At 36.8% G+C, this 26,522-nt stretch overlaps 1 protein-coding gene across 1 annotated transcript in view; it reads left to right on the forward strand.

Annotated features, from left to right (window-relative positions):
• Window positions 1-243: 243 nt before the first annotated feature.
• Window positions 244-26,522, forward strand: part of LOC140170243 (ubiquitin conjugation factor E4 A-like) — a 64,392-nt gene continuing 38,113 nt past the window's right edge. Inside the window, 7 exon segments of the mRNA XM_072193576.1 lie at window positions 244-342; window positions 7,974-8,279; window positions 8,711-8,832; window positions 9,426-9,593; window positions 11,782-11,926; window positions 15,324-15,526; window positions 17,372-17,554. Of these exon segments, the coding sequence (XP_072049677.1) occupies window positions 8,000-8,279; window positions 8,711-8,832; window positions 9,426-9,593; window positions 11,782-11,926; window positions 15,324-15,526; window positions 17,372-17,554 (1,101 nt within the window). The 5' untranslated portion in view covers window positions 244-342; window positions 7,974-7,999.

A 26,522-nucleotide genomic window follows, 5' to 3' on the forward strand; every position in this document is an offset into this window, starting at 1 on the left:
TAGTGTCAATGGTTATTGTTAAAAGGCAATAAGGTGTGTAATTGCAATATTTCCTCTGAATAGGAAAGACTCTCTACATCGAGTTATGTATGCTGGTGGATCGCAATACTGTTATTTAAGAGAAGGTATCTTCCAAATCCAAATTCAAATGTGAGCTTTTCAAAAATAAATTCTCGATTCGCTTTTATTTCTCTGGGAAAATCCCTGGCGTTGGTCATGTCTTGTACCCTCTGAGCGATAGTGTTGACGTATGTAACAAGTGATCACGAAAACCTCAGTCTGGAGGAAATTTTCTTGGCTAAAATGTGCTGATTGATTCAACGATCTCAAGTAAAACATAAGGTATTGCAAATCTGGTTATAAAACGCAAAAGATGTTTGGGTAATTTTGTATTATAATGTCGTGAACAGTGCAAAAATCACTGGAATTAATAAGCGTCTACGCCGGCTACACATGCAAGGGTGACGAATTCGACATCCCAGACACACCCTGCCAAGGCTTGAGAACACAAAATAGCTTTCCATAGACTTCACGTGTAAAACAGAGGTCGCGCTTTAGGCCACAAGTCGTGTTACCTCCAACTTTTAAATATATACAATCATCTTAATCAGAAGCAGAACAAAATTCTGCATTGACTCTATCATTTTATTTTTAGAAAATTATATAATTTTTAGCCGCAATCATGCAATGTCCAAATATGACGGCTACGCCGGCCAGCGTCCGCGTAAATTTTTCGAATGCGTAACACGTCAGGTAACAGTGGTGGAATTTCGTAAAGTGCCACGGGAGTCCAAGTGGATTCTCGCAAGAGACTTTTGCAAGAGTCCATGGATTCCCGTAAATGGATTCTTGTTGTACAATCTTGCGGGAGTCCAAAAGGTATTATATGTAGGCCTACGTAAAATGCATTCAAACAAACAAACTAACAAATAAACTAACAAAGTTAAGTTTTTAATATATGTGTCATCATACTCTCACTTCCATATATACCATCAATTGCATCTTTGGCGACTTTTCCTTTATATTTTGCAGGCTTTGAGTTTTAAGGGGTGTTGAACTTAAACGTAAGTTCGCTGAGCCGATCATTTCCAGCGCGAGTCCACATGGACTCTCGCAATAGGACTTTACGGGAGTCTCTGCGAGAGTCGACTTTCGGACTCCCGCCGAAATTCCACCCCTGGGTAATGCGGCCATTGTAGAGCGTACTTGTAGCTACGTCACGAGACGCGGTCATTATACTTTTTCAATGACCTGCATTTGCGTCTGCGTATTAAAAAGTTAAATATTCGACGTTCGTGATTGGATTGCACTTGCTGCGTGAGGTTATGAATGATGCAGTTTGATGGCAAATTGGAATTCACCTAGCATACCTACATATTGCCTTAGCTCCAAAGCTGCAGCACCCATAAAATCATTCATGAACTTTCATGTTCATTTATTTTTCAGGTTCAAATTATTGTTAAATTATTCAAATGCTTATATTTACCCCATAACGTATTTCAGATTAAACACTTTAATATTTTACACCCTGCTACGATTGGTACCGGTACACTCTGTCAGCAGTAACTAGTGTTTATGCATGCAGGTCGTTGTTAGCCGAATCCATGTGTGCAAAATAGCTGACCCCCGTTCCCACACACACACACAGCGGCTATGCGAAAGATGGATTTTTAATGTTACAAAAACAAGAGAACCGCCAAATTTGCAACAGACCCGCCTCACAAGCTTCAGCTCATTCACTGCTACGATAATACACTATGTTAATTTGAGATACAGTAGACTCCCGCCCCAACTCAACACAAAAGTTGGCAACCATGAGAGTTACCAAAAAGCGCGGAAAAGGGGTAATTTGGCAAAATAGGGGGTATTTAATTTGCACTGTCCGCGAAATTTGGATAAAAGGGGTACTTGAAAAAATCTAGTAATTTTTTGGCAATATTTAGTGTCATTAAAAAGGGGTGTTTGAAATTCTAGTCATTTAAAATGGGTGTTGGAAATTCTAGTCATTGAAAACCACAAAAAAGGGGTTGTTTTTGGTCCATTTTTGTCCTCGATTTTGTATGAAAAAGGGGGTTAATTTGATGAAAAATCATTGCGAAAGGTGATGTTTGAAAGATTTGGTAACTCTCATGGTTGCCAACTTTTGTGTTGAGTTGGGGGGCCGGGGATAGACTTACATCCATACACACAACAATTAAATATTTGCAATTACAAACTCGTGTTTTTGAACGATTCTGAATTTTATCATTGAAAATGCAGCGATGACGTCATTGGGTAATTTGGGTTAATGGCTTTCCAACTGCCGATTGGTTGATTGCATCACTGTCAGTAATCTGTGCATGCACGATAGGCCTACGGAATGATTTTTTGTATGGGTAAAATACACTGTAGCGTAACAGTGGCTAGCGTTAAAAAAGGCCAGATTCTCCCATGTTTAATTACATCTAACTGCTAACAGCATTTTGACCTTGTGTGTTCATGTGCTTATAATCGTAAACATCACTCAAATGTTCGCATTTTATTTTCAATTTGCAGAGATCACATTCGGTGATTCACAAGTTCTAAATTGTCTAGTTAAACCTTACTCGAGAAACTACAAATTTGCTCATTAGATAGGTATGAAAGGCAAACATCAGTTAACACATTTGCTAGTCAGCCAAATCGGCCTAAACTGGAGCCCAAACACAATACATATGAAGAGCTTAGTTTCAAAACCCATTACAACCACTTGAGCAATTCTGATAAAACATCAATAAATCATCAAAAAAAGTACTGATATAAAGGAGTTTTTCAACAAAAGCAGTTTATGGCGTGATGCTCATCCTACCCAAGCATCCCGCCAAAAACTGCTTTTGTTGAAAACCCCCATATATCAGTACTTTTTTTGATGATTTATTGATGTTTTCTCAAAATTGCTCAAGTGGATGTAAGGGGTTTTGAAACTAAGCTCTTCATATGATATTGTAATATAGAAATTTAATAAAAGAAAAGAGTTGTCAAGGAAACCTGTATAAATATGTTGTCTATACTTCACTTGACCCAAATATATGAATACCTGAGTGGAAGAAGGGCCCAACTCCATCAAAACTGTTTTTGAGATATTAAGATAAAACTTAATATTTGGAAAAGTTTTATAGGCAGAACGTTTTTATCTTCAGGGGACCTTTAATACATGAACATACAATAGTACATACATTCGAAATTATATATATGATGTTTCCATGGCAACGGTACAGGTCTTAATATGAGCTGGAGTTGGGCCCTTCTTCCACTAATATACCACAAGTACCAGTTCTGTGTTTTCAATAGCTACAGAAATTAGATAATCACCATTAATTGCACAAGTAGAACTCATGTAATAGGTTGGCAAGAAAATTTATTGTAGTGAAAAGCAGATTTCATGGATGAACAAAATTCCTCTTTAACACTATACCCAACTCCATGGAGTTGGGCCTTTCTTCCATGAAAACCATGTTTAAGTGTACGCGGAAGACTATTTGGAGAGTGAATTTTGGCTCATCCTTCACACACAAGGAAGATCAGTCTGCTGGCAATAAAATGTTGGGTTTAACTCATTTTTGTAAAAAATTGGAGTTGGGCCCTTCTTCCACTCAGGTATTCATATGATTTATTTTTGTGATGCGATGATCGCAAATGGAATTTTAGAGGGATTGTGGTAGCAGTTCCACATAAAAAAGCATGCATGATTATGAGACTGCTCTTTTGTTTTTTAATTGATGCATAAATGTTAGCTGAATATTTTTGATGAAAGTCAATCTTTGACAAGATATAACTTTGCTTCGGAAAGTGCTATGACAAAACGATTTTCAGTTTTGGCTTTCTTTACTTAATGACTGCGCATCAGTTGTTTTGAGGGTATTGTGAAATATCTAAACATTGTGTTTTGGAACCGAGGAATATTTTCCGAGGTCCAAAGCACAATGTTTAGATATTTCACAATACCCGAAAAATAACTGATGCAAAGTCATTAACCTCATTCATAACCTTCACTTTTTACTTTTTTCTTCTTTTAATTAGAAAACAGAACACAATTTTAACTTAATCTGTCGTTTTCCCTGTAAAAAATCGAATAGCCCATTAAGGAAATACCGCTCGTAGCGACCAATCACAGTAGCACGCAATCATGCAATGTCCAAATACGGCGGCCACGCCGGCCAGCGTCCACGTAAATTTTTCGAACGCGTAACACATAACGCGGCCATTGTAGAGCGTACTAGTAGCTACGTCACGAGACGCGGTCATTATACTTATTCAATGACCTGCATTTGCGTCTGCGTATTAAAAAGTTATTATTCGTGATTGGATCGCACTTGCTGCATGAGGTTATGAATGCAGTTTGATGGCAAATTTGAATTCACCTTTCATACCTACATTTACTCATGGAAGATAGATAGATATTTTATTTTCCATGCCAATACATACATAATATTACACACATTTCATTGGTTAACATGTCACTAATTAGGCATGGCGGAGCCGTCCAAAAGGCCAAAGGAGGCCAGAGGTGGACAACACCTTCCATCTTACATTACATTACATTACACCTATGTTAAACCAAAGTACGAGAGAACACAAGGACAGAACACATAAACTTATGCCGACAAACAATTGAAATTACCATCACATAACTTAAATCATGCCATAATAATAGTGTATCCTAAGTTTTTTGAATAAATATATGTAGTATATGAAGTAGTTTTAAATGATTTGAAAATTTGTACCTTACTCATAGAGACTTATTAAATATGATTTAAGTTTGGATTTAAATATGTTAGTAGAATTAGAATTTTGTGTCTCATGAGATATTTTATTCCATAAAATAGGACCCGATGATCTTATTCCTCTGGATGAGAAAGCCGTTTTATTTCTAACCAACTGGTAATCGTTCTTTCGTCTTGTGTTTATGGTATGGACATTTTTTCTTTTCATAAAATAACATTCAAATAATTTTGGTAATAAATTAACAGAATGCTTATACATAAAGATTCCAAGATAATATTTATACATGTCAGAGACAGTGAGAATCTTAAGACTCTTGAATAGTGGGGCTGAATGAGCCCTAAAATCACTCTTAGAAATGTTTCTTACGACTCTTTTCTGTAATTTGAGTAATTTGTCTAAATAAATCATATGTGTATTTCCCCATATCAGAATACCATAGCTCAAATACGGCATTATCAATGAAGAATATATACAATACATTATTCTTTTAGGAATAAAATATTTTAACTTATGCATAATACCTACATTTTTAGAGATATTGTTAGATATTGCTTCAATGTGATATTTAAAAGAAAGATTTTCATCCATTATAATGCCCAAGAATTTCGTTCTATTTACTCTTGGGAGAATACTTCCATCGAACATTACGTTTGTATTGCTTTTGAAATGAAATGTTTTTTGAGGTGTACCCATAATCATAAAGTTTGTTTTTTGAACATTTATTGATAGCTTATTCGCTCTAAACCAGTTTGTAACTTTTCTTAGTTCGATATTAATCATTTCTATTTTGTCTGCAAGATTTTTGTGAGAATATAGGATGGTAGTGTCATCCATAAACAGAACAATTTCAGAGTCGATGATGTAATAATAATATCATTTACATATAATATAAACAACAGAGGCCCAAGAATTGAACCTTGAGGAACCCCACATGTGATATTTTTCAATTTAGAATTACATGAATTATAACACACATACTGAGACCTATCACATAGGTAATTTTAAACCATTCTAAGCATGTTCCTCTAAAGCCATAATATTCAAGTTTGTATAATATGATATCATGTTGAATAGTATCAAATGCCTTAGATAAATCCAAATAGATACCCAGAGTCAGTGTTCGAAATAAGCACTTATCCTCTTGTCCTCTTGTCCAAAAATCACTGGGGACAACCATATTGAGCTATGTACTTATCCCCTAGACAACCACTATATTTTACCTCCAAAAGTATGTTACATTTTGGGGACAACCAAAATGTATTGAGGACAAGCAGAATTTATGCTTTAGTTATCCTCGGGATAACCTCCATATATTCCTTATTTCGGACACTGCCCAGAGTGGTTTCATTTTGATCAATGGCGTTATAAATATTGTCAATTAAATCAGTTATTGCCATTTCAGTAGAGTAACCTTGCCTAAAGCCAAATTGTCTATCGTTTAAAATTTTGTATTTATTCATAAACTACAGGCATCTATTGAAAACTAGCCTCTCTAAGATTTTTTGAAAAGCAAGGTAATATTGAGACTGGTCTGTAGTTTGAATATAAGTGGGAATCATCTTTTTTATAAATTGGAACGACTTTAGCCTTTTTAAGGTCTTTTGGAACAATACCACGTGATATTGATGAGTTAAATATCATAGCAAGTGGGGAACATACTTCTTTGGCAATTTTCTTGATTAGCACATTTCTAATTCCATCATGACCTGGACCTTTATTACAATCAAGCTTGTCAATGACATTTATCACTTCATGTTCTGATAAAGGCGACATAAACATACTATTCTGAAGAGGATGTAGTAAATACTCATGATAGTCTTTATTACCGTTTCCAATTTTTTCGGCTAATTTCGGACCAATGTGTACAAAGAATTCATTGAACTGGTCAGAAATTAATTGAGGATCACTTATGAGATTACCTGAATCGTCTTTAAATTGAGTTTGATTATTTTTACTGCTGTTCTTACGTTTAAGTAAATTATTGATGTTTCTCCATGTTTGTTTCATATCATTTTTAGATTTGTTAAACTTAGTTTCATAATAATGACGTTTTGCCTTTCTGATGAGGCTATGTAGTTTATTTCTATACAATTTAAATTTATTAAGGTTGTTTTCTGTGGGTGAGTTTTTATACTTTTTATAAAGTTTATTTTTGTTATTTATACTTTTCAGCAAACCACCAGTAATCCAAGGCAATGACGGATTTTGTTTCCTATTATTGGTGCATTTCCTCAATGGAATACATTCATTTATTAGATCTTGAAGCCTAGATATAAACATGTTATAATCTTTGTTGGCATCATCACCTTGTAAAATTTCTGTCCAGTTAATTCTTGATAACTTTTCCTTTAGGTGATTAACATTACTGGTAGTTAGGTTTCTTTTTACAACATGTGTCCTTATTACTTGCTTGATTCTTCCTTACTTTAATGCTAGTTGAAATAATAGTCAGAAAGTGATCACTTATGTCAGTTATCAATATCGCAGAATTAATGTCATAATTGTCAGTCAAGATATTGTCAATTAGCGTTGCACTATGTTCCGTAATTCTAGTTGGTTTTGTAATAGCTGGTAACAGTGAATATGACAGAATCATGTTCAAATAATCATGAGTTGGTCTATGTATCTCCTCTTTTAATAAATCAATGTTAAAATCTCCCATAATAGAAGAATGGCTGTGTACAGGTAGACATAAATTTGAATGACTTATCCTTTACTTTTAAGCAGTTTATTATCAAGTTATTTATTTTTTCGGCTTTGGAGTGTCCCAGGACCTAGACCTAAATGCTAGGATCATTCATGGTTAACCTAAAAAAAAAATTAATTTCAAGATGTTTTGTATTTTTAACATGAAAATTGATAATTTGTATTCATGTCATACTCTATTAATGATTTCAAAATGCATTTTTTTTTTTTTTTTTGAAATTGAGTATAGTCCCACCCCCAATTTTGAAAAATGTTCACCCAAAAACGGGGTTGGGACTATACTCGCGTCAGTACGGTAAGTTATTGTACAAAAGTGTTTTCAGGAAGCTAAATTTGACAGGCCAGGATGCGATCAATCCATAGTAAATATTTCTTCATTGTAATCATAGACAGTAGAGTTGCTGTTGACTAAAGAAACTTTACATTACCTGTATTTGTTCCAATGTTAAACATTTAGACATTTCAAATCTTATTTTGAAATTATCAATTTCGCATATTTTTAAAATTTCTTAATTTTTATGCAGAATTAAGAGTGAATTGGAAGGGTAAGATGGCCGACCAACCAACCAACCCATTTGCACTTTTGATGCAACCAGTAAGTAGCCTATCACAAGCTCCAACTGGGTCAGAGGTCATACCAGAGGATGAAGGTCATAGCTCAAAGGTCATTCCAGGTGATACTCTATCAATGCCAGGTATTGCAGCTTCTGAGGACTCTCCAGTGGTGACCAAATCAGTTGAGCAAGGGTCAGAGGTCAGAAGTATTGATGATGAAGTGAGAAGAATTGATCGCATGATCCAGGATGTGTTTCTGATCACCATTGATCATGGTAAGACAGTTGTTTGTTGTGGGTGCACCGCTCAGTCCGACACGCCTCTAGTCTTAGGGGTGCATCAGTCCAAAAATGAAAAACACTGCGCTAGTCCGAAAGAAAGCATGCGCTTGTCAAAAAATGAAAACCACTGCGCTAGTCCGAATCTGGAAAACACTCTTTCAGTCAGACACTGCACTAGTCCGAATCTAAAAAACACTGCGCTCGTCCGTAACTGAAAAACACTGCGCTAGTCCGAATCTTTGGACTAGCGCAGTGTCAGACTGAAGGAGTGTTTTCCAGATGTTAAAGCCACTATGTAATGTTAAAGCCACTGTTAAAATATCTGACATTTGATTGATTGGCTGATTGATTGATTGATTTCAATATTAATTGATTCTTTAATTGATTGGTTGATTGATTGATTGCCTTTTTTTGTAATTTTGCAGAGGGTAGAACCAGAAGTAAAGGCATGCCTCCCAGGTGTGTGTACTTAGTGGAAGTTGCCGATAAACTGAGGGAAGAAAATGGTGCTGACTGCTGCTGTCTGGGATGGGACGACATTGATCAGGTACTGTAAACTTGATTAGAATGATACCAATTACCATTTAACTTGGAAAATTACAAAATTCTGTAAAATAAGCAAAAGGGTGAAACAGTATGCATTATAAAATTTTGGCTCAATGAGGTGAAGTTCATCGTTGTAAACCGTATCAAAATGCTATAAGAATGGGGAAAATGCGCTATTTTTTAGAATAAAATGCACACACCAGTTTTTGAAAATGTGCAAAATTGTGTGCACATTTTTTTACCAAAATGTGTGATTTTTCTCCCCAAAAAGTTCAAATATATGTAATTAAAAGAAATATATACTGTTTTTCTTCTATATTTTCTTGCAAATTTTTGCGACAGGCTATTTTCTATACCTTTTTTTAACATGAATTGCATTGCAGATCCTTATGGATTCTTTGATTTCGTGAAAACTTTAGATTTTTAAAAATAAGTACTTGAAAATGGTTATTTTGGGCAAATCTTAAAATTCGCGGTCGGACCTAAAATGTGTGATTGTACCCAAAATGCGCAATTTTCATCATTTTTTTGCGCATCGCACATATTCCCTGTCCTTATCTATATATTCTACGTTATGATATCTCGTCACTGCAGGCTTTGTTTGAGCGTCTTCTTTTAGAAGACCCGTCATTCCATGTAATCCACATGGTGGAGTCATCAGCATCATATCGTAATGAGGAACAAGTTGCGGGGCAGCAGTATGTGATGAGGTATCTACTGGGGTGTTATAGAAGAAGCAACAAGGCCTACAAAATCAGTGAGGTAAGCTGTTGCACAAGTCGTAAAATTCAATATCTGCTTGGTTGATTAGGCCATCTTAAAATCCTGAGTCTCAAAGCTGCTGTGAGCATTAGTCCTCTTTGAAAATCAAGAAATTACTTTTTATTTGACTTTTTTTTCTTTTTTTTTTTTTACAAAAGGCATATGTAAAACTCAAATTCCCTATTTGATTTCAAGTTTTCTTCAAGTTTGAAGTTTTCAACACAGAGATGAATTATTTTGTAGCAGTGTCTTTATTTGTCTACTTTTCCAACATTTGCAACAGACATTGGATACTTTCTGCACAAAATACTTGTCCCAAAGCCTGTACTGACACATAAAAAAAAATGCATTCTGCATTAGGTTTTCAATTAAGGATTTACTTATGGTGGCCTTAAAAGGAGGTAGTAATATAGCAGCTGGTTTGAAGTATATGATGAAGTACCTACTATAGGCCTACTATGATCAGCTCGTAATAGGTGAGAATGATTCACTTTTTGATGCTGCGCAAGTTTATAAAGTCCCAACTTAAGCCATCATAAATTGACAAAAGCGGCCGTCACTCATGCAATATGGAAAGCACAGTTCACATAGGTGCTGTGCCCAGCTGTGTGTATAGTACACTTTTTATATCAAGCTGCGATGTTATGAGTCCAGTATTCGGAATAGAAGCAGCAACAAGGCCAACAAAAAATTAGTGAGGTAAGCTGTTTCACAATTCGTGAAAGTCAGTATCTGCTTACTGTATTATCTGTAATAAACGTCCCAAGGTGTGTAATTATTCGAAAGGGGGTGTTTGTCAGAAGCAAATTTTCAATGAAAAATATTTAAAAATATGGGTGATAAACGCGAAGTACAACTGGATCCTGCCTTTTCCAAGTTCAAATCCAAGATGGCAGTGCCCTTGCAAAGTGCGTATTATCGGTAAATACCGACCTATAAGAATGTGATTTAGTGAAATTCTACTATAATTTGGCAGTGAACTGGATAGAATTTAAATTGGATTTTGTCCTTAAATTTAGCCGTTGTGACGGCCAGCAACACATGGTATGGTTTCGGTCACCTTTTCATTGAAAAAAATAATAGTGGCAAGGCATATATTAAGCAGGCCCATGGTTGCCCAGTTTTGGCTCCTGGTGTGTGGGCATTTATTAGGAACAGTATGAATGATGACTACAGCCTAGGGGTGCAAATTGTGATTTCTTCCTCAGGAGCAAGGTTTTTATGCTAAAGATTTCCTCAATCATACCATGCAAAAATAGCTTTATTCTGCACTTCAAAAGATGAGAATGTTAACATAGCGTGGATTTTTAGAGCGAATGTATGTTAGGTCTTCGAGCTTCCAAAAAAGGCTTTTTGATGACAATGTGCGCATCGTAGCGCATAAAAATTTGGTATTTTACACTAGTTTGGGGTCAATTTTGGTCGGACAGAGGCTCCTTTCCCTTTTTTTTTTTTTCCTAATATCCCTTTCATTTTTTTTTGTCAGAGAAGCACAACTTGTTTAGTTGGACCTTCTTCTTTTAAATTTCCTCAATATTTTCCAGTCAGTTTTGTCCTCTTCTCAGTGGCATTACTATTGATACTAAGTACACTGAATTCCTTCTTGACTTTTGTTCCCATAAAATTTTCATTGCTGCCTCTCTATAAATTTCCTCAGATATGATTGCCGCCTCTCTAAATTTTCTCAGATATGAGCCCTGTTTCCCCCTGTCTTCATCCAACTTCTTTTTTTCCTGTTAAATTACATTGAATACCTCTTATGGTGATGAATTGTAAATTTTCTCATATCCCATTTCCATATTCTAACACCAACACCTTCCTCTTTTTTGCTCTTATTTCTTGAACAATAATGTGAATTCCTCCAAATGACAACCAGTATCTTAAAGATTTCCTCTCTTCCATTCAGTAGCTTCATCCCCTATTATCTTGTACCTCACTCTTCTTCTCTTTCTTTCCTCTTTTCCCTCTTCCTCTTCTCTGTTCTTTTCTTCTCTCTCCCTCCTTTTTCCTCTCTTTCTTTTTTCTTCCCATGGCATTATTTCCTCAATTTTGACTCTCATTTCCTAGGAGCGGTGCTCCCTGCTCCCGCACAATTTGCATCCCTGGATGACTAGATGATAAATAATGAATGAACATACGAATGGACAAACAAAGTAAGGAACTGATCAGGAGTTTATATCTCTTTCAGGGCGCAGCAGTAGAGTATGCTGATAAGTGCCGGCAAGTTACGTTGTCAAATGCTGTGACATGTCTGCTAACACCAGAGGTATATAATGGTCAGGACACACACCAACAAATGCTGGATATATTACTAGATACATTCCTTGATGGAGGTATGTGGATCTGTGACTGTGTGTGGGGTGTGTTATGGGTGGGGTTGGGTTGGGTGAGCGGGTTCTGCTGACGCCAGAGGTATATAATGGTCAGGACACACACCAACAAATGCTGGATATACTACTAGATACATTCCTTGATGGAGGTATGTGGATCTGTGACTGTGTGTGGGGTGTGTTATGGGTGGGGTTGGGTGGGGCGGGTTCTGCTAACGCCAGAGGTATATAATGGTCAGGACACACACCAACAAATGCTGGATATACTACTAGATACATTCCTTGATGGAGGTATGTGGATCTGTGACTGTGTGTGGGGTGTGTTATGGGTGGGGTTGGGTTGGGTGAGCGGGTTCTGCTGACGCCAGAGGTATATAATGGTCAGGACACACACCAACAAATGTTTGATATACTACTAGATACATTCCTTGATGGAGGTATGTGGATCTATGACTGTATGTGGGGTGTGTTATGGGTGGGGTGGGGTTGGGTGAGCGGGTTCTGCTGACGCCAGAGGTATATAATGGTCAGGACACACACCAACAAATGTTTGATATACTACTAGATACATTCCTGGATGGAGGTATGTGGATCTGTGACTGTGTGTGGGGTGTGTTATGGGTGGGGTTGGGTGAGCGGGTTCTGCTGACGCCAGAGGTATATAATGGTCAGGACACACACCAACAAATGTTTGATATACTACTAGATACATTCCTGGATGGAGGTATGTGGATCTATGACTGTGTGTGGGGTGTGTTATGGGTGGGGTTGGGTTGGGTGAGCGGGTTCTGCTGACGCCAGAGGTATATAATGGTCAGGACACACACCAACAAATGTTTGATATACTACTAGATACATTCCTTGATGGAGGTATGTGGATCTATGACTGTATGTGGGGTGTGTTATGGGTGGGGTGGGGTTGGGTGAGCGGGTTCTGCTGACGCCAGAGGTATATAATGGTCAGGACACACACCAACAAATGTTTGATATACTACTAGATACATTCCTGGATGGAGGTATGTGGATCTGTGACTGTGTGTGGGGTGTGTTATGGGTGGGGTTGGGTTGGGTGAGCGGGTTCTACTGACGCCAGAGGTATATAATGGTCAGGACACACACCAACAAATGTTTGATATACTACTAGATACATTCCTTGATGGAGGTATGTGGATCTATGACTGTATGTGGGGTGTGTTATGGGTGGGGTGGGGTTGGGTGGCGGGTTCTGCTGACGCCAGAGGTATATAATGGTCAGGACACACACCAACAAATGTTTGATATACTACTAGATACATTCCTGGATGGAGGTATGTGGATCTATGACTGTATGTGGGGTGTGTTATGGGTGGGGTTGGGTTGGGTGAGCGGGTTCTGCTGACGCCAGAGGTATATAATGGTCAGGACACACACCAACAAATGTTTGATATACTACTAGATACATTCCTTGATGGAGGTATGTGGATCTATGACTGTATGTGGGGTGTGTTATGGGTGGGGTTGGGTTGGGTGAGCGGGTTCTGCTGACGCCAGAGGTATATAATGGTCAGGACACACACCAACAAATGTTTGATATACTACTAGATACATTCCTTGATGGAGGTATGTGGATCTATGACTGTATGTGGGGTGTGTTATGGGTGGGGTGGGGTTGGGTGAGCGGGTTCTGCTGACGCCAGAGGTATATAATGGTCAGGACACACACCAACAAATGTTTGATATACTACTAGATACATTCCTGGATGGAGGTATGTGGATCTGTGACTGTGTGTGGGGTGTGTTATGGGTGGGGTGGGGAAGAAAGGAGATACATTCCTTCATGGGTGTGTGTTATGCTGGGGTGTGTGCGAGAGAGGTAGGGGTGAATCATGTGCATTTATAAGTACATTTATTTGGTATTTTAATTGCAACTAACCATAACCATAACCATAACCGTAACCTTATCCCTATAATCTTAACCTAAAATGCCCTAAATCTAACTTCAACCCTTTCTAGACTAATAACCCTTTGCACCAATGGGCTGTTCCCCTCAAAGTTACTCAAATTTACACAGTTTCATCAAGATGAAATCAGGGGAATAAAGTGGAATTAGGGATTCAATAATGTTTCACCGTTGTTCATCACCGATTAAAATCAATCAAATTTATTTCCATGTCATATTACAAACATAAACATTATACATATAAGTCAGTACATTGGTTAAATTATATTATGTTAATGAAGAATTAAACAAAAATAGTACAAGTTATTCTGTTATCATGACATGGAGGAGCCGTTCGAAAGGCCAAAAGGCCAGCAGTGAACGACCCCCTTACTTACGCTACGTTACGTTACGTTACATTACCTTACATTACATTGTAAATTAATTTTGCAGCAAAAAAAAGAAAAAAAAGATAATACCTTATGCCTAATAAAGAGTGATATTACAGATTATAATCAACCAATCAACTGAAAATGCAATATTTTTAAAATGAAAATAAAAAGCATGGACCCTTGAAAAATACTAAGTATTTTCCTGACTATTAAATCTAGTAAGACATGATAATAGCATTTCTAAAGTGTGATTTGAACATATTAAGAGATTTAAGAGTTTTGGCATCAGAAGAAAGTTTATTCCAATGAATAGGGCCAGTGGTTCTGACACCTTTGGATGAAAAAGTGGTTTTATTTCTAACCAGTTGGTAATTATTGATATATCTAGTGCTGTAATTATGAATGTTTTGCATTAGATTGAAATAGCTACTGAATATAGATGGAAGCATTCCCATGGAATACTTACACATAAATACACATAGATAAAACTTGTACATGTCCTGTATTTTAAAGAGCTTGAGATCTTTAAAAACAACGATGCATCCGCGTCGTCTGAGTGGTTTACTTCGCGAGGGCAGCTTTAGCTGCCCGAGCTGTTGGTTTACTTCGAGCGAAGTAAACCACGCAGACGCACCGGACGCGAGTTGTTAATCGGTGATGAACAGCGGTGAAACATGGTTAAATCCCTTTCAACAACGAAAAGAAATTAAAGATCGTATATAATTCACGATTATTTTATGAGGAATGTCAGTTAATCATTGCCACTCAGCCTTACAAAAATTTCGATGATTTCTCTGTTGATATCAGCAATAAAACTACAGAATAAAACGGTAATGTTTAGCCGCTACCTGAAAAATACTGAATTCAACTTGTAAGCTAGCATACGCACAAAGGTTCCAGGCATGACGAATTTTACGCGCTCTCGCAAAACATACAATTTATATTATAGCATCTGTCAAAGGCATTAATTTTGCCCGTCCTAGGAGCAAACTGACCGTCTAAAATGACGGCCAGACGGGTGGCTAGCTACGACCCTGCCTAGTCTACCCTTAAACATGTTCTCATTGTTGATGTTGTTTCTATCATGCAGATTTTGACATGGCAAGTAATTTCATCACTGATCTAGCTGATGCCTTGCTGGTAGACCCTGACCTACCTCAGACTGATGCCTTCAGACCCATCTTAGACATTTTATACAAGGACATCAGTGAGGATCCATCGTTATTAGAACCTCAGAACTATGCATACTGTGGTATTATGGAACTGTTTACAAAGAGACCTAATCTGGCTGAGGTATGTTTGTTTGTAGGGTTGTTTGCTTGTTTGTTTATATGTTTTTTTGTATCATAGTGATATAGAAAAAACTTGTAAATGATCAGGATGATAAATACAGTGAATGTTTTTATCTTTCACCACCAAGTAGCACATAAGTAGTCGGAAGAGCTATCTGCTCCAGCTTGTCCATACCTAGCTATCCGTTCCAGCTTGTCCATGCCTTGCCATGCTCTCACCCGGGGCTCTCACAATACCTCTTTCTAGAACCATATTTACTGACAGGACCTTCATCCACACTGCAGTAGGAGCAAAGTGCATAAGCATCTTATTTCTCGTGTCTGATGCTTTGCTGTTATCCTTCACTCTTGTTGTTCCTAATTTGCTGTGAACCACTGATTGGCCCATACAGTTGTCTTGTATAGTGCCTAGTTCTTGACCTGTGTCACTCCTCATGGGCTATTGTTCACTCTAGCATTTCATAAAAAAAAAAAAAAAAAAAGTAAGAAATAAGGCCAATAAAAAGTATATCACAGAGCTGCCATGCCCATATGTTTTTGCGGTGCACATCTGTCCCTAATTAGAAATTGGCCTACTTAATTGTTCCCACCGTATTTTTTGGCCTCCACAACTTACGTTGAGGCTTTCTGAGTATTCAATCGTAGGCCATCTTAATTAAATCATTTGTCTCAAAGCTTGTGAGAAATTGAAAACCTAATGCGGAATGCAGTGTTTTTTACTGTATTTTTTTTTTAATTTTAATTTTTTTATGTGTCAGTACAGGATTTCGGACAAGCATTTTGTGCAAAAAATATCCAATGTTGCAAATGTTGGAATAACAGACAAAAAATGTCACTGCTACAAACTATTTTTCTTCTCTTTTATTATTTTTGTGTCCAAAGTTTGCGAAAAAAATCGAAAACTTGAAATCACATACGAATTTTGAGTTTTTATTTTTGCCTTTTTGTTAAAAAAAAAATAAAAAGATACAAAAAAAATGAATTTCTTGATTTTCAAAGAGGACTACGCGCATGATTTTAGTAACACGTGTGGCAGCTTTGAGACACATGATTTAATTAAGATGGCCTTATCGAAATAGAGCATTGGAATCTATCAGAGCCCCTTTAACATCATCAAGGTGTGATAATTCAGGCCTTGCCATCTAGATTTTAAAGGGGAGTGGTCAATCACTCACTAGTATGATGCCATGCGAGTGGTCGAATCACTCTACATCAAGCCTTGAAATAAGGGGGCGCGGGGAGCAAATTTGCTCTCGTAAAGCCACCAATTGCTCCTGGTCCTTGTAAAATTCACATGAACCAGGAGCAATTTTAAAAACAAATTGCTCCTGGTTCCAGTTTTGCACTTGATGCAATAGTGCTGGTATTGTATGCAGAAAAGGATTACTATTTGAAAATTGCTCCCATTTCTTCAGAAATTGCTCCTGGTTTTTGTAAAATCACAGTGAACCAGGAGCAATGTTCAAAAACAAATTGCTCCTGGTTCCAGTCTGCTTATTTCAAGGCTTGCTCTACATTATAGGTATTGGTCAAATCACTTTCTAGGTCTGAAAGATCATTCATATCAATATGAAACAATTGCACACTGTTGACACCCTTTATTACGATTAATCAAATACATTGAAAGGGCAGAAACTTGAATGTAAATTGATATTGGATTCTATTTTGAGTGATTTGCAGTGAGTGATATTTTAATTTAGTGTCTATGGCGAGTGGAAAATCGCTCACTAGAAATTGAGTTTGTGCGAATGGTGGCGAGCAAGAACAATCGCTCGTCTCAAACGGCAAGGCCTAATAATTATTTGCAGGTTGAACTTGACTGAGGATTCTTTTCAATTCTTTTCAGGTATTTATGAATCACATCACACCATCTAACCCCAAAGATGCAAAAAGTTATGAGAAAACACTTGTCGGCATCATCTTGTCTCTTTCTTGCCTACCTAAAGCTAACGGGGAAGTGGAATTCTTTCAGAACCCATCGAGAAAATCACAAACTGAACATAAAACTACTCAACAATTTGTGTGGCAGGTGAGTGAGTCATGTTTTGGAATTTAAAAACTTATTCACACAAACAATCTGCAAACTTACTCATCCCAGTTCACTTCCTCAGCTGTTGTGACTGCTGGTTGATGTGAGCAGGGGTAGCGTTAACCCCCGATTGGGGGTGAATGACCCCTAAATTAAAAAAATATTAATTTTTCACCCTCTATATTGGGAATATGTGCAAGCTCGGGGTGAACTCTGACCCTCTACTTTTGGACCTTACTCCTACCCCTGACTACACTACAAAATATTTTTCACCCCCAAGATTTAATTTTCACCCCATGTATTTGGATTTTCTGCGAGCTCGGGAGTGAAAAACACGGGAAATCAACCCCCGACTTTCGGGCCTTAATGCTACCCCTGGATGTGAGCGGAAGTGGAGTCACATGATCAATCATTAGATATTCATAACCTCATTAATAAACGTGATGCGTGCGATCCAATCACATTTAGTTATTTGAGAAAACATGAATGCAAATCAAGGTCATTAATATCACAATTGACTGCAAAATGTGTAATTGTTCGAAAGTAAATATTTTATATTACTACCGCGCTACCATATTTGCACAGATTGTGATACGCACTTTTGTTACTGGTCGTCTTGTTTTAGCCTGATCGATTTTTGGAAAGGGAAGACGTAAAAATCACCTATTTTTTACAAACTTTTGAGCAAAATTTTGTGTTATTTAGTAAAGTGAAGAGATCAAAGTTACAGTTATGAATGAGGTTAATAACTTTGCATCGGTAATATGTCAGGCATTGTAAAAAATCTAAATATTTTGCTTTGGACCTCGGAAATCCCTTGGGGCTATGCCCCCCGGAATATTCCTCGGTTCCAAAGGCAAAATGTTTAGATTTTTCACAATGCCCTCCAAATAACCAATGCAAAGTTATTAATCTCTAATCGACCCATGTGACTCCAGAAGTTTTCCTTAGATTTTAAGGGGTGGGGTACGAACGTTTGGACAGTATTTATTGTAGGACATTAGAGCACATCACACATATCGAATTGAATTCTGAATATGAAGAATGTCCTTCTGATATCAAATAATTTTTATTTTTTGAAATTCGCAATGTAATACACATTTTATGGCAAATCATTAAAAATTGATATTTTTGATATTTAACAGTACTCAAAGTAAACTTTATAAATCTGATGATTTATACTTAAAGTGTATGTAGGTGGGATGAAATGCCGACGATCAATTGAAAATTTTGACCTTTCGTATTGAAGATATGGATTTTTTTCCAAAAACACCAAAAAAAATTAGGTCTTTTTGGGAAAAAAAATCCATATCTTCAATATGAAAGGTCAAAATTTTCAATTGATCGTCGATTTTTCCTCCCAGCTATATACACTTTAAGAATATATCATTAGATTTATAAAATTTACTTCGAGGACTGTTATATATCAAAAATGTGAAAAATATCAAATTTTAATAATTTGTCATAAAATTTGTATTATATTGTGAATTTCAAAAATGAAAATTATTTGATATCAGAAAGACATTCTTCATATTCAGAATGCAATTCGATATGTCTGATGTGCTCTCATGTCCCACAAAAAAATCCCTTAAGGTTGGTCTGAACCCTGGAATTATGGAAACTTTAGGGCCTCATAACTTCTAAATTGTTGGTCTAAAGTATATAAAAGTATACATATTTAGAATGGCAAAGACTTGATAAGTTCATCTGTGAGGTCAAATGTGGGCCAAAATGTTTTTTTTTATTAATTTTTAAAAACTAGATCAAAATATCTAGGACCGGTTTTTCATTTTTTTGAATTTCGACCAACTTTGAGAAATTTGCACCAAAAATGGTCAAAAAATACTGATTTTTCAAAAAAATCATAAAAAAGCCCGATTTTGGCCCATATTTTCAAATATTTTTGGTGAAATTGGTCAAAATTCAAAAAAATGAAAAAACGGGTCCTAGATATTTTAATCTAGTTTTTAAAAATTAATAAAAAAAAAATTTGGCCCAAGAATTTTTTTTGTTAGGATGCACGAAAAAAGAAGTGGGCCAAAAACCGTTATTTTGGGGATTTTGGGCCAAAAATGGCATTTTGGCCCAAATTTGACCTCAACTTATCAAGTCTTTGCCATTCTAAATATGTATACTTTAGACCAACAATTTAGAAGTTATGATGCCCGAAAGTTTCCATAATTCCAGGGTTCAGACCAACCTTAAGGTGGTGGCGGCTTCTGAGTGAGTCATGTACTTATCAGAATCATAGAAAATCTAGTCATTGGGTAGTACGCTTGCAATGGACATACACGTGTGTACCTGACCTCATAGAAAATGATATGCACTGCACAGTGTCATTGCCCCGATATCTTCATGGCAGAAAATGCCATGGTAGGTTGAATCCACAGCTACGCATGGCCATTGTGATCCGACCTGTTTAATAGTTTTTAAACGCATAATAGGCTGAAGGACATCCGACTAAGGCTAATGACATTAGCCTGTGACTGACCTCTGTACGGTCACGCGAGAAAGACGCACGCTAGTTTCTCAAGACGCTAGCTAACGACGATAATATCCGTTGAACATATATGTTCAAGTGCAAGGAACCAGATCTGGTTTCTTTATACGAAATCATTTACGGGAGATATTCATCATTTTCTACACGGTATCCAAAGATTTATCGTCTGAATATCAATCGTGCATAGCACATTTACGTGTATCGATCCCGTGTATTCATTTCAGTGTCTCTGGTTGTATAATGTAATTATTAACCGGGCGATGTCGGTGTGCACTGGACGCTTGGTAGTACACACACATTTTTGAAAGAAGTTTGCATTTCAGTTGACCCAATAATTTCTGTGGCAGATAATGAGTTGCTATCAGAAATGGTAACAGTGGTTCATTTTAAGTGGATTAGGGTGAGGTACTCTTTCGTTGCGTTCGGTCACAAAGGCTCATTATGTAAGACAAGATGCAGTTTTGAAAGTTACACCTTAGTCCATTCAACTCTCACAAAGCATCCAGAAACAAATAGGTCAGGCCTACTGCATTTTCTGAGATTTGAATAGAACTTTCAAAAGAGTATTTTTCCTTATTCAATGAGCCATTATGACTGAGGCTGTCAATATTAATTATCAATATTTATTTTTATCTGTCAGTAAAACATAAGATTCTGAGAACACAATAACGATGATAAAATTGGATGGATTATTTGCCTAATACATCTACCAGCTCTGCACTGATTTGACAATAAATATAAGTCATTTGAGGCATATGTTACGATCCATCCTGACTCTAATAAATATTTATTTATTACAGATAGAACCTAAATGCATTACATATCAGTAGTCTTAACCCCCAGAGCACCACCTGCCGATCTAACATAGCCTCTGATTGGTCAATTACATGATATCATCATTTTAATCACCAATCAGAATGGAGTTTTGCAAATAATATATAATTCATCCCAATTTTTTTGCGTTGAAATTGTTGTAACAATAAATGTTGCTGATTGGTCCAATTGATAATGAAAACTTCTTTTTGACGAATAGACAGGAAGTTCTCATGGGTTTAAAATATTAAATATATCAAAATTTTAATGAAGTACATACATGTATATATTGAGCATATGTCAGACGATTCGACTTTCAGAGCCAACTTGAGCTTTTAACCCATTGAGAGTTAGAATGATAAATGATAGCCCCTTGCAAAACCTCAAGTTGGAAGCAAAATGGTGCGTGTGACTGGTATTTTTTCTTCGACTTTTATTCCCATCTGGGAATCCAAAAGTTGTGCCAGAATAGAGCACTGTCCTATTCTGAGCCAAAAGTTGTTTGACTTTTCTATTAACTGCCCAATCAGATACCAGAATACCACAGCCTGTGGGGAAATATGGAATGTTGGCAGGGACTGCATGGAATTGCAAATTTCTGTTATTTGTAAACTGGTCTTCAACTAACATAAACACTTTTTATCACAGGCATAATGCTCCAAAATGATGAAAAGAACTTCAGATTTTATAGATTTTTATAGGGAAGAGGAGATAATATGGAGTGGATATAAAGTAGCATAAAGACAGAGGGGTATTTTAGGTCTAGAGAGACCAAATTAATACTCAATATTACATTTCTCAACACACTCATACAGATGATGAAATGGAATTATATCCCATGATTTTCTAAAACAATTACATTTGTGTTTCAATAACATGTAATATGACTAGTTTAATCTTGGAATTTAATAATTTCCCAATTTGTTTGCAATTTTGAAAAGAGAAAAGGAAAGAGTGTCCCTTAACAGAATCACACAGTCAAGTATGTCAACTATAGGTCAAAAGAGTTGTGCATAAAAGTTGTGTGTGTGTGACTTGAAAAGCTTCAGTTTATTCAAGTTCATCTGATTTCTGTCAAAATGAAAGTCAAATGCAAAGTCAAATGCAAAGTCGAATGGTGTGACAACAGCTTTACATTCAAATTAGTCAATAACAGTAAAGCTTGACAAGCAAGATATATCATTAACATACCAAATGTACCACAAATGGGCCCATAATTTCACTGATTATGTTTTTAACATGTTACATACTGCTAATTGCACACTTTACATGGAAGTGTTCTCTGCCTATACAACCTGGATACATTTCATAATTAGTACAGCCAGACAGTCAAGAAGTCATTTAGAAAGGGGGCTGTAAAGTGATATACCGTATTTCCTCGAATAAACGCCCCCGCGGGGGCGTTTATTAGAGGTCATTTTTAGCACAACAATTCCCGTTAAAATCATTAGGTAAGCTTTAAAAGTCGCACTTAAATGACGAACTATGAACTAGAAACACCGACTTTTGGTTCACATCCAGGTTTCCGATGCAGATTTTCATCAATTATTGCTGCTATTATCGACCATGTGAGCAACTTGGTAAGCTTACTACACAAGATAGCATGGAAATATCGGCATTTTTAAACATCTTGGTTGAAAAAAGTGGTGGGGGCATTTATTTGGGGGGGTAGACTATGCCATAGTCGATTTTTGATAAATAAAAATGTTATTAATCATGATGAACGCATTCAGTTGAACTCGAAATTATACTGATATTTAGTAGGCCTACATCAAAATACTAGTATAAAATGGTTATGAAAAAGTTTAGGCTATATAATTATATTTGTGACAGTAAAAGTAAAGTATAGGCCCTACGTGAGGCTTATATTATTGAATGCAACATATCATAATGGCATAATTATAATGACACTTCAATACTGAACAATTCTAATTTTAGAATCTGCCAGTTTATTATCCGAAAAACCGACTATGGACTTTCACTTTTAAGCAGAACTTTACCCCGGGACTCACACACTGTCAATCATACTTGTTTATCAATAAAATCTAACCACAAGACTAAGCAAAGAGTGGTACAATACGCGCTAGACGCATACGTTCATCCACCAGCACAAAAGCGCCGCATTCCCTAGATAGCTGTGTACCATGTATAGTTATAATGGTACCAGTACGCGTCGGGAGGATTTAAACAATAACGAGATCTGGGCGACCAATCACAAGGCAGATTCATTTTTAAAGATGCATTACATCATCACCAATTTTAGTTAGGCCAGAAATTGGCCTAACTCTCAAGGCAAAGTCAGTAGTCCACTTGGGAAGCTAACAAACAGAGGGCGTAAGGTGACTGAAAAGATCAGTTGTGAAAATCTATCAATTGTGCACTCATTAATTAAATCAGAGTTTTAAGCTTAAATGTAATAGCCAGAGTAGTGCACAATTGGCAAGTGGACTACGGAGAAGTCTATAGGGGGGGGGGGGCGACTATTTGAGGAAATACGGTATGTGCAGAATATGTTAACCTTTTGCAAAAAAATGTTAACCCGTTAGCTTCTTTTGTTGATTTCTGCCACATGCTTTGATGGATTTCAATGGCCCTTGGGGTACATTGACCTGTATGATATGAACAGGTGTGAGTAAAAGGTCATTTAGGGGTCACTTGATGTCATTTTGCAAATATATGTTAATTATAAAAAAAATCCCAATAAACCATGAAAGCCTGGGAGCGGGATACATTTTACGTACGGCATGATTTAAATACACTTTTGTGTGTTAAATCACAGCACATAATTCATTGCATCACATTGAATCATATTGTATCCAAAGATCTACCTGACAAACTATTGGCAAATAGTTTGTCTAAGAAAAAAGTCAAAACTCAAGCACTATTATTGAAAACAGAATTAAAAAGACTAGTTTGCATCTGATGTCAGTGTCAGTCAAACTCCCTACAACCCTTGATTAGTTAAGAGCATGTAAAAGGAAGGTCAATTCATCTGGTGCTGATTGGAGTAAAGGAATAGCAGAAAATGGCGAAAAATTATGTACTTTTACAAGGTAAAAAGCAACTTTTCTAGGCAGTGTTGATATATGGTGCCTTTGGGAAAGAAAGTTTCCTACTATATAAAGACCTATTGAGATGGTTTGTATATTTGAAGGTGCAGAATTAATGATAGGGCGTCCTATTTTACCGCCTTGTTCAGCAAGTCATCATCGTGACACTTGTTAACAAACCTTGTTCAAGACAGATGATGTCAGATGCAAACTAATTTTAATTTTTTAATTCTGTCTTTAATGAAGATGTAACTATGTGTCAGGAGCTTGTTTAGTCGCTTCATTTACTTCGGAACAGTGGTGCTCCGATTGTGCCTCAGATGAACTGTTTAGCTGATGGGATAACAATGTTGTACTTAGTGTCGCTGCTGTATTTAATGAACCACTGTCATAAGTTTGCTTCTTTCTCATACCCAACTCCTTATCTTTCTTAGCTTTAGGCCTAGCTCTATAATCAGATATTATAATTGCTATGGTGTAAATATATGGATTGACTGCTGCATTAATAGGTAGAATAAACACCACAATATAGACATAAACCACGGGGGATATAGTCACGGTGGCAGACTGGACCAAGATCCCGATCACCACGATCGGTACCCAGCACATGAAGTCCGTTAGAACGATAGCTCCCATTCTGATCGCCAAGGTTATCTCTCTGTCTGTCCGAGACGTGCCTGTTCTTCCTGTTGCTTGCTTGTAGAGGATAAAGATATAAATATAGCTGATAGCTATGATAAGGAAACATACGAGATTTATGCCTAAGAAGAGAACTATAGAGAAATAGAGGCTTGGTTCATCTCCAGTTTCAGGATAGATGTAGTATTCCTCCAGCATTCCATCTCTGCCCATAGAGAAATCTATACTATAGTCAAAATCAAATTCTGCGGCGACAACAGTTTTGCCGAGAAATACAGGAGCTCGGACAAATGGCAAACCAATGCAAACCTCGGAGACGTCATAGAAGTTTGGATTCACACCACTTAAACTGGTTGGAATGATGCTGAGAAATATGGCAAGACACCAAAGACAGATTAATGATATCATGGCCGACTTCTTGGTGAGTGTTTGTTTCCCACTGGGATACTTGATGGCTAAGAATCTATCAATGCTAATGAGAGTGATGAAGAATACGGAAGCTTCACTGGACAGCACAGAGAGTATCCCTGCCAACTTGCAGATGGGTCCATTTCTCCAGTTGTCAGATTCTGTTGGAAAATACTGTCGATAGTAAGCATCCGCAGATGCGATGATCAACATGTACACGCCCATTAACAAATCGGAAGCAGCAAGGTTCTCAATTAAGAGGACTTGAATGATGTTTTCTCTGCCATGTTTAATGCATCGCCATAGTAACACAGACACATTTCCAACAAATGCAAACAATCCGAAAATCCACATGAAAGCTCTGACAGAAGGAAAAGGCAGAAGACGCAGACACGTCAGATACGGCTCTCTTGTGTTTTTGGCTCTACATTGGGCTGTTTCTGCATTTATAAAACAACATGTAGCTGGTTCATCTACTAATACATATGTATCATTTCTATCAAGTGGCTTAAATGTACTCTTATCTACTCTTGTTAATGGATTTCCCCTTAAATCTATAGCTTGTATTATTGGCATTTCTAGAAAAATATTTTCATCAATCCTTTTAACATTATTGTCATTTACTTGCAAAAGTTGCAGTTTGGGAAATATACTTGTGTCATTGTAGAGAGTATTATTACTTGAACCCACATGAATTGATTTCTGTAAACCATAGCGAAGAGATCCAATGTGATTCCCAGATATGTTCAACGCCAACAATCTTTGTAGTCTGGTAAAGGGTTGGAGATCTATCTCTTTGATGTGATTATCGTCCAAAGACAACTGCAGCAGATTTGGTGTATGCAGAAATGCGTCCGGTGACAGAGAAGTGATTTCATTTCTTGAAAGCATAAGTTCTAACACTTTCTGGGATCCTTTGAACATATCAGGATCAATTGTTGTTAGTCTGTTACCGCCAAGATGTATTCTTGCTAATGACTTGGGTCCTTTAAATGTGTCTGGTAAAAGTGTAGTGATGTTGTTATCATCTAGAAACAGCCAATCGAGTCGTTTCAAATCCTGGAACAATCCAGGCTGAAGACTAGTGATGTTATTTTTGTCCAGAACGAGAGCATGTAATCTGCTAAGAAGCTTAAAAGTACCAGGAGCCAGTTCAACAATATTATTGCGGCTTAAATCCAAACCAAAAAGTAAATTGCGCTGATGTCTGAATAGATTTGGATGCAGACTAGTAAGTTGGTTGCCATGGAGATCTACAACTGCTAAAAAAGGTAGGCCATAGAAAAGATCTGATTGCAATTCAGTTATCCTGTTGTCGGCTAATTGTAGGATATTTAACTCATACCAGCCAAACGTTCCAGATGCAATATGTGTTAGTAGATTCTTGTTCAACGTAAGTCGATTTATATATCTCAAATCTCAAATGATCTTACGCCTATGCTTTCAAGTTGCGGTTTGATGCATCAAAAGTTTTGATGGGTTGTTCAAGAGGAGGTTGAGGCACAAAGTATGGATACAGCAACAGTGTCCAAATCATTTTTTCTTCACATTGTTGTGC

Source organism: Amphiura filiformis, chromosome 14 (assembly GCF_039555335.1).
Source record: "Amphiura filiformis chromosome 14, Afil_fr2py, whole genome shotgun sequence".
Lineage (NCBI taxonomy): Eukaryota > Metazoa > Echinodermata > Ophiuroidea > Amphilepidida > Amphiuridae > Amphiura > Amphiura filiformis.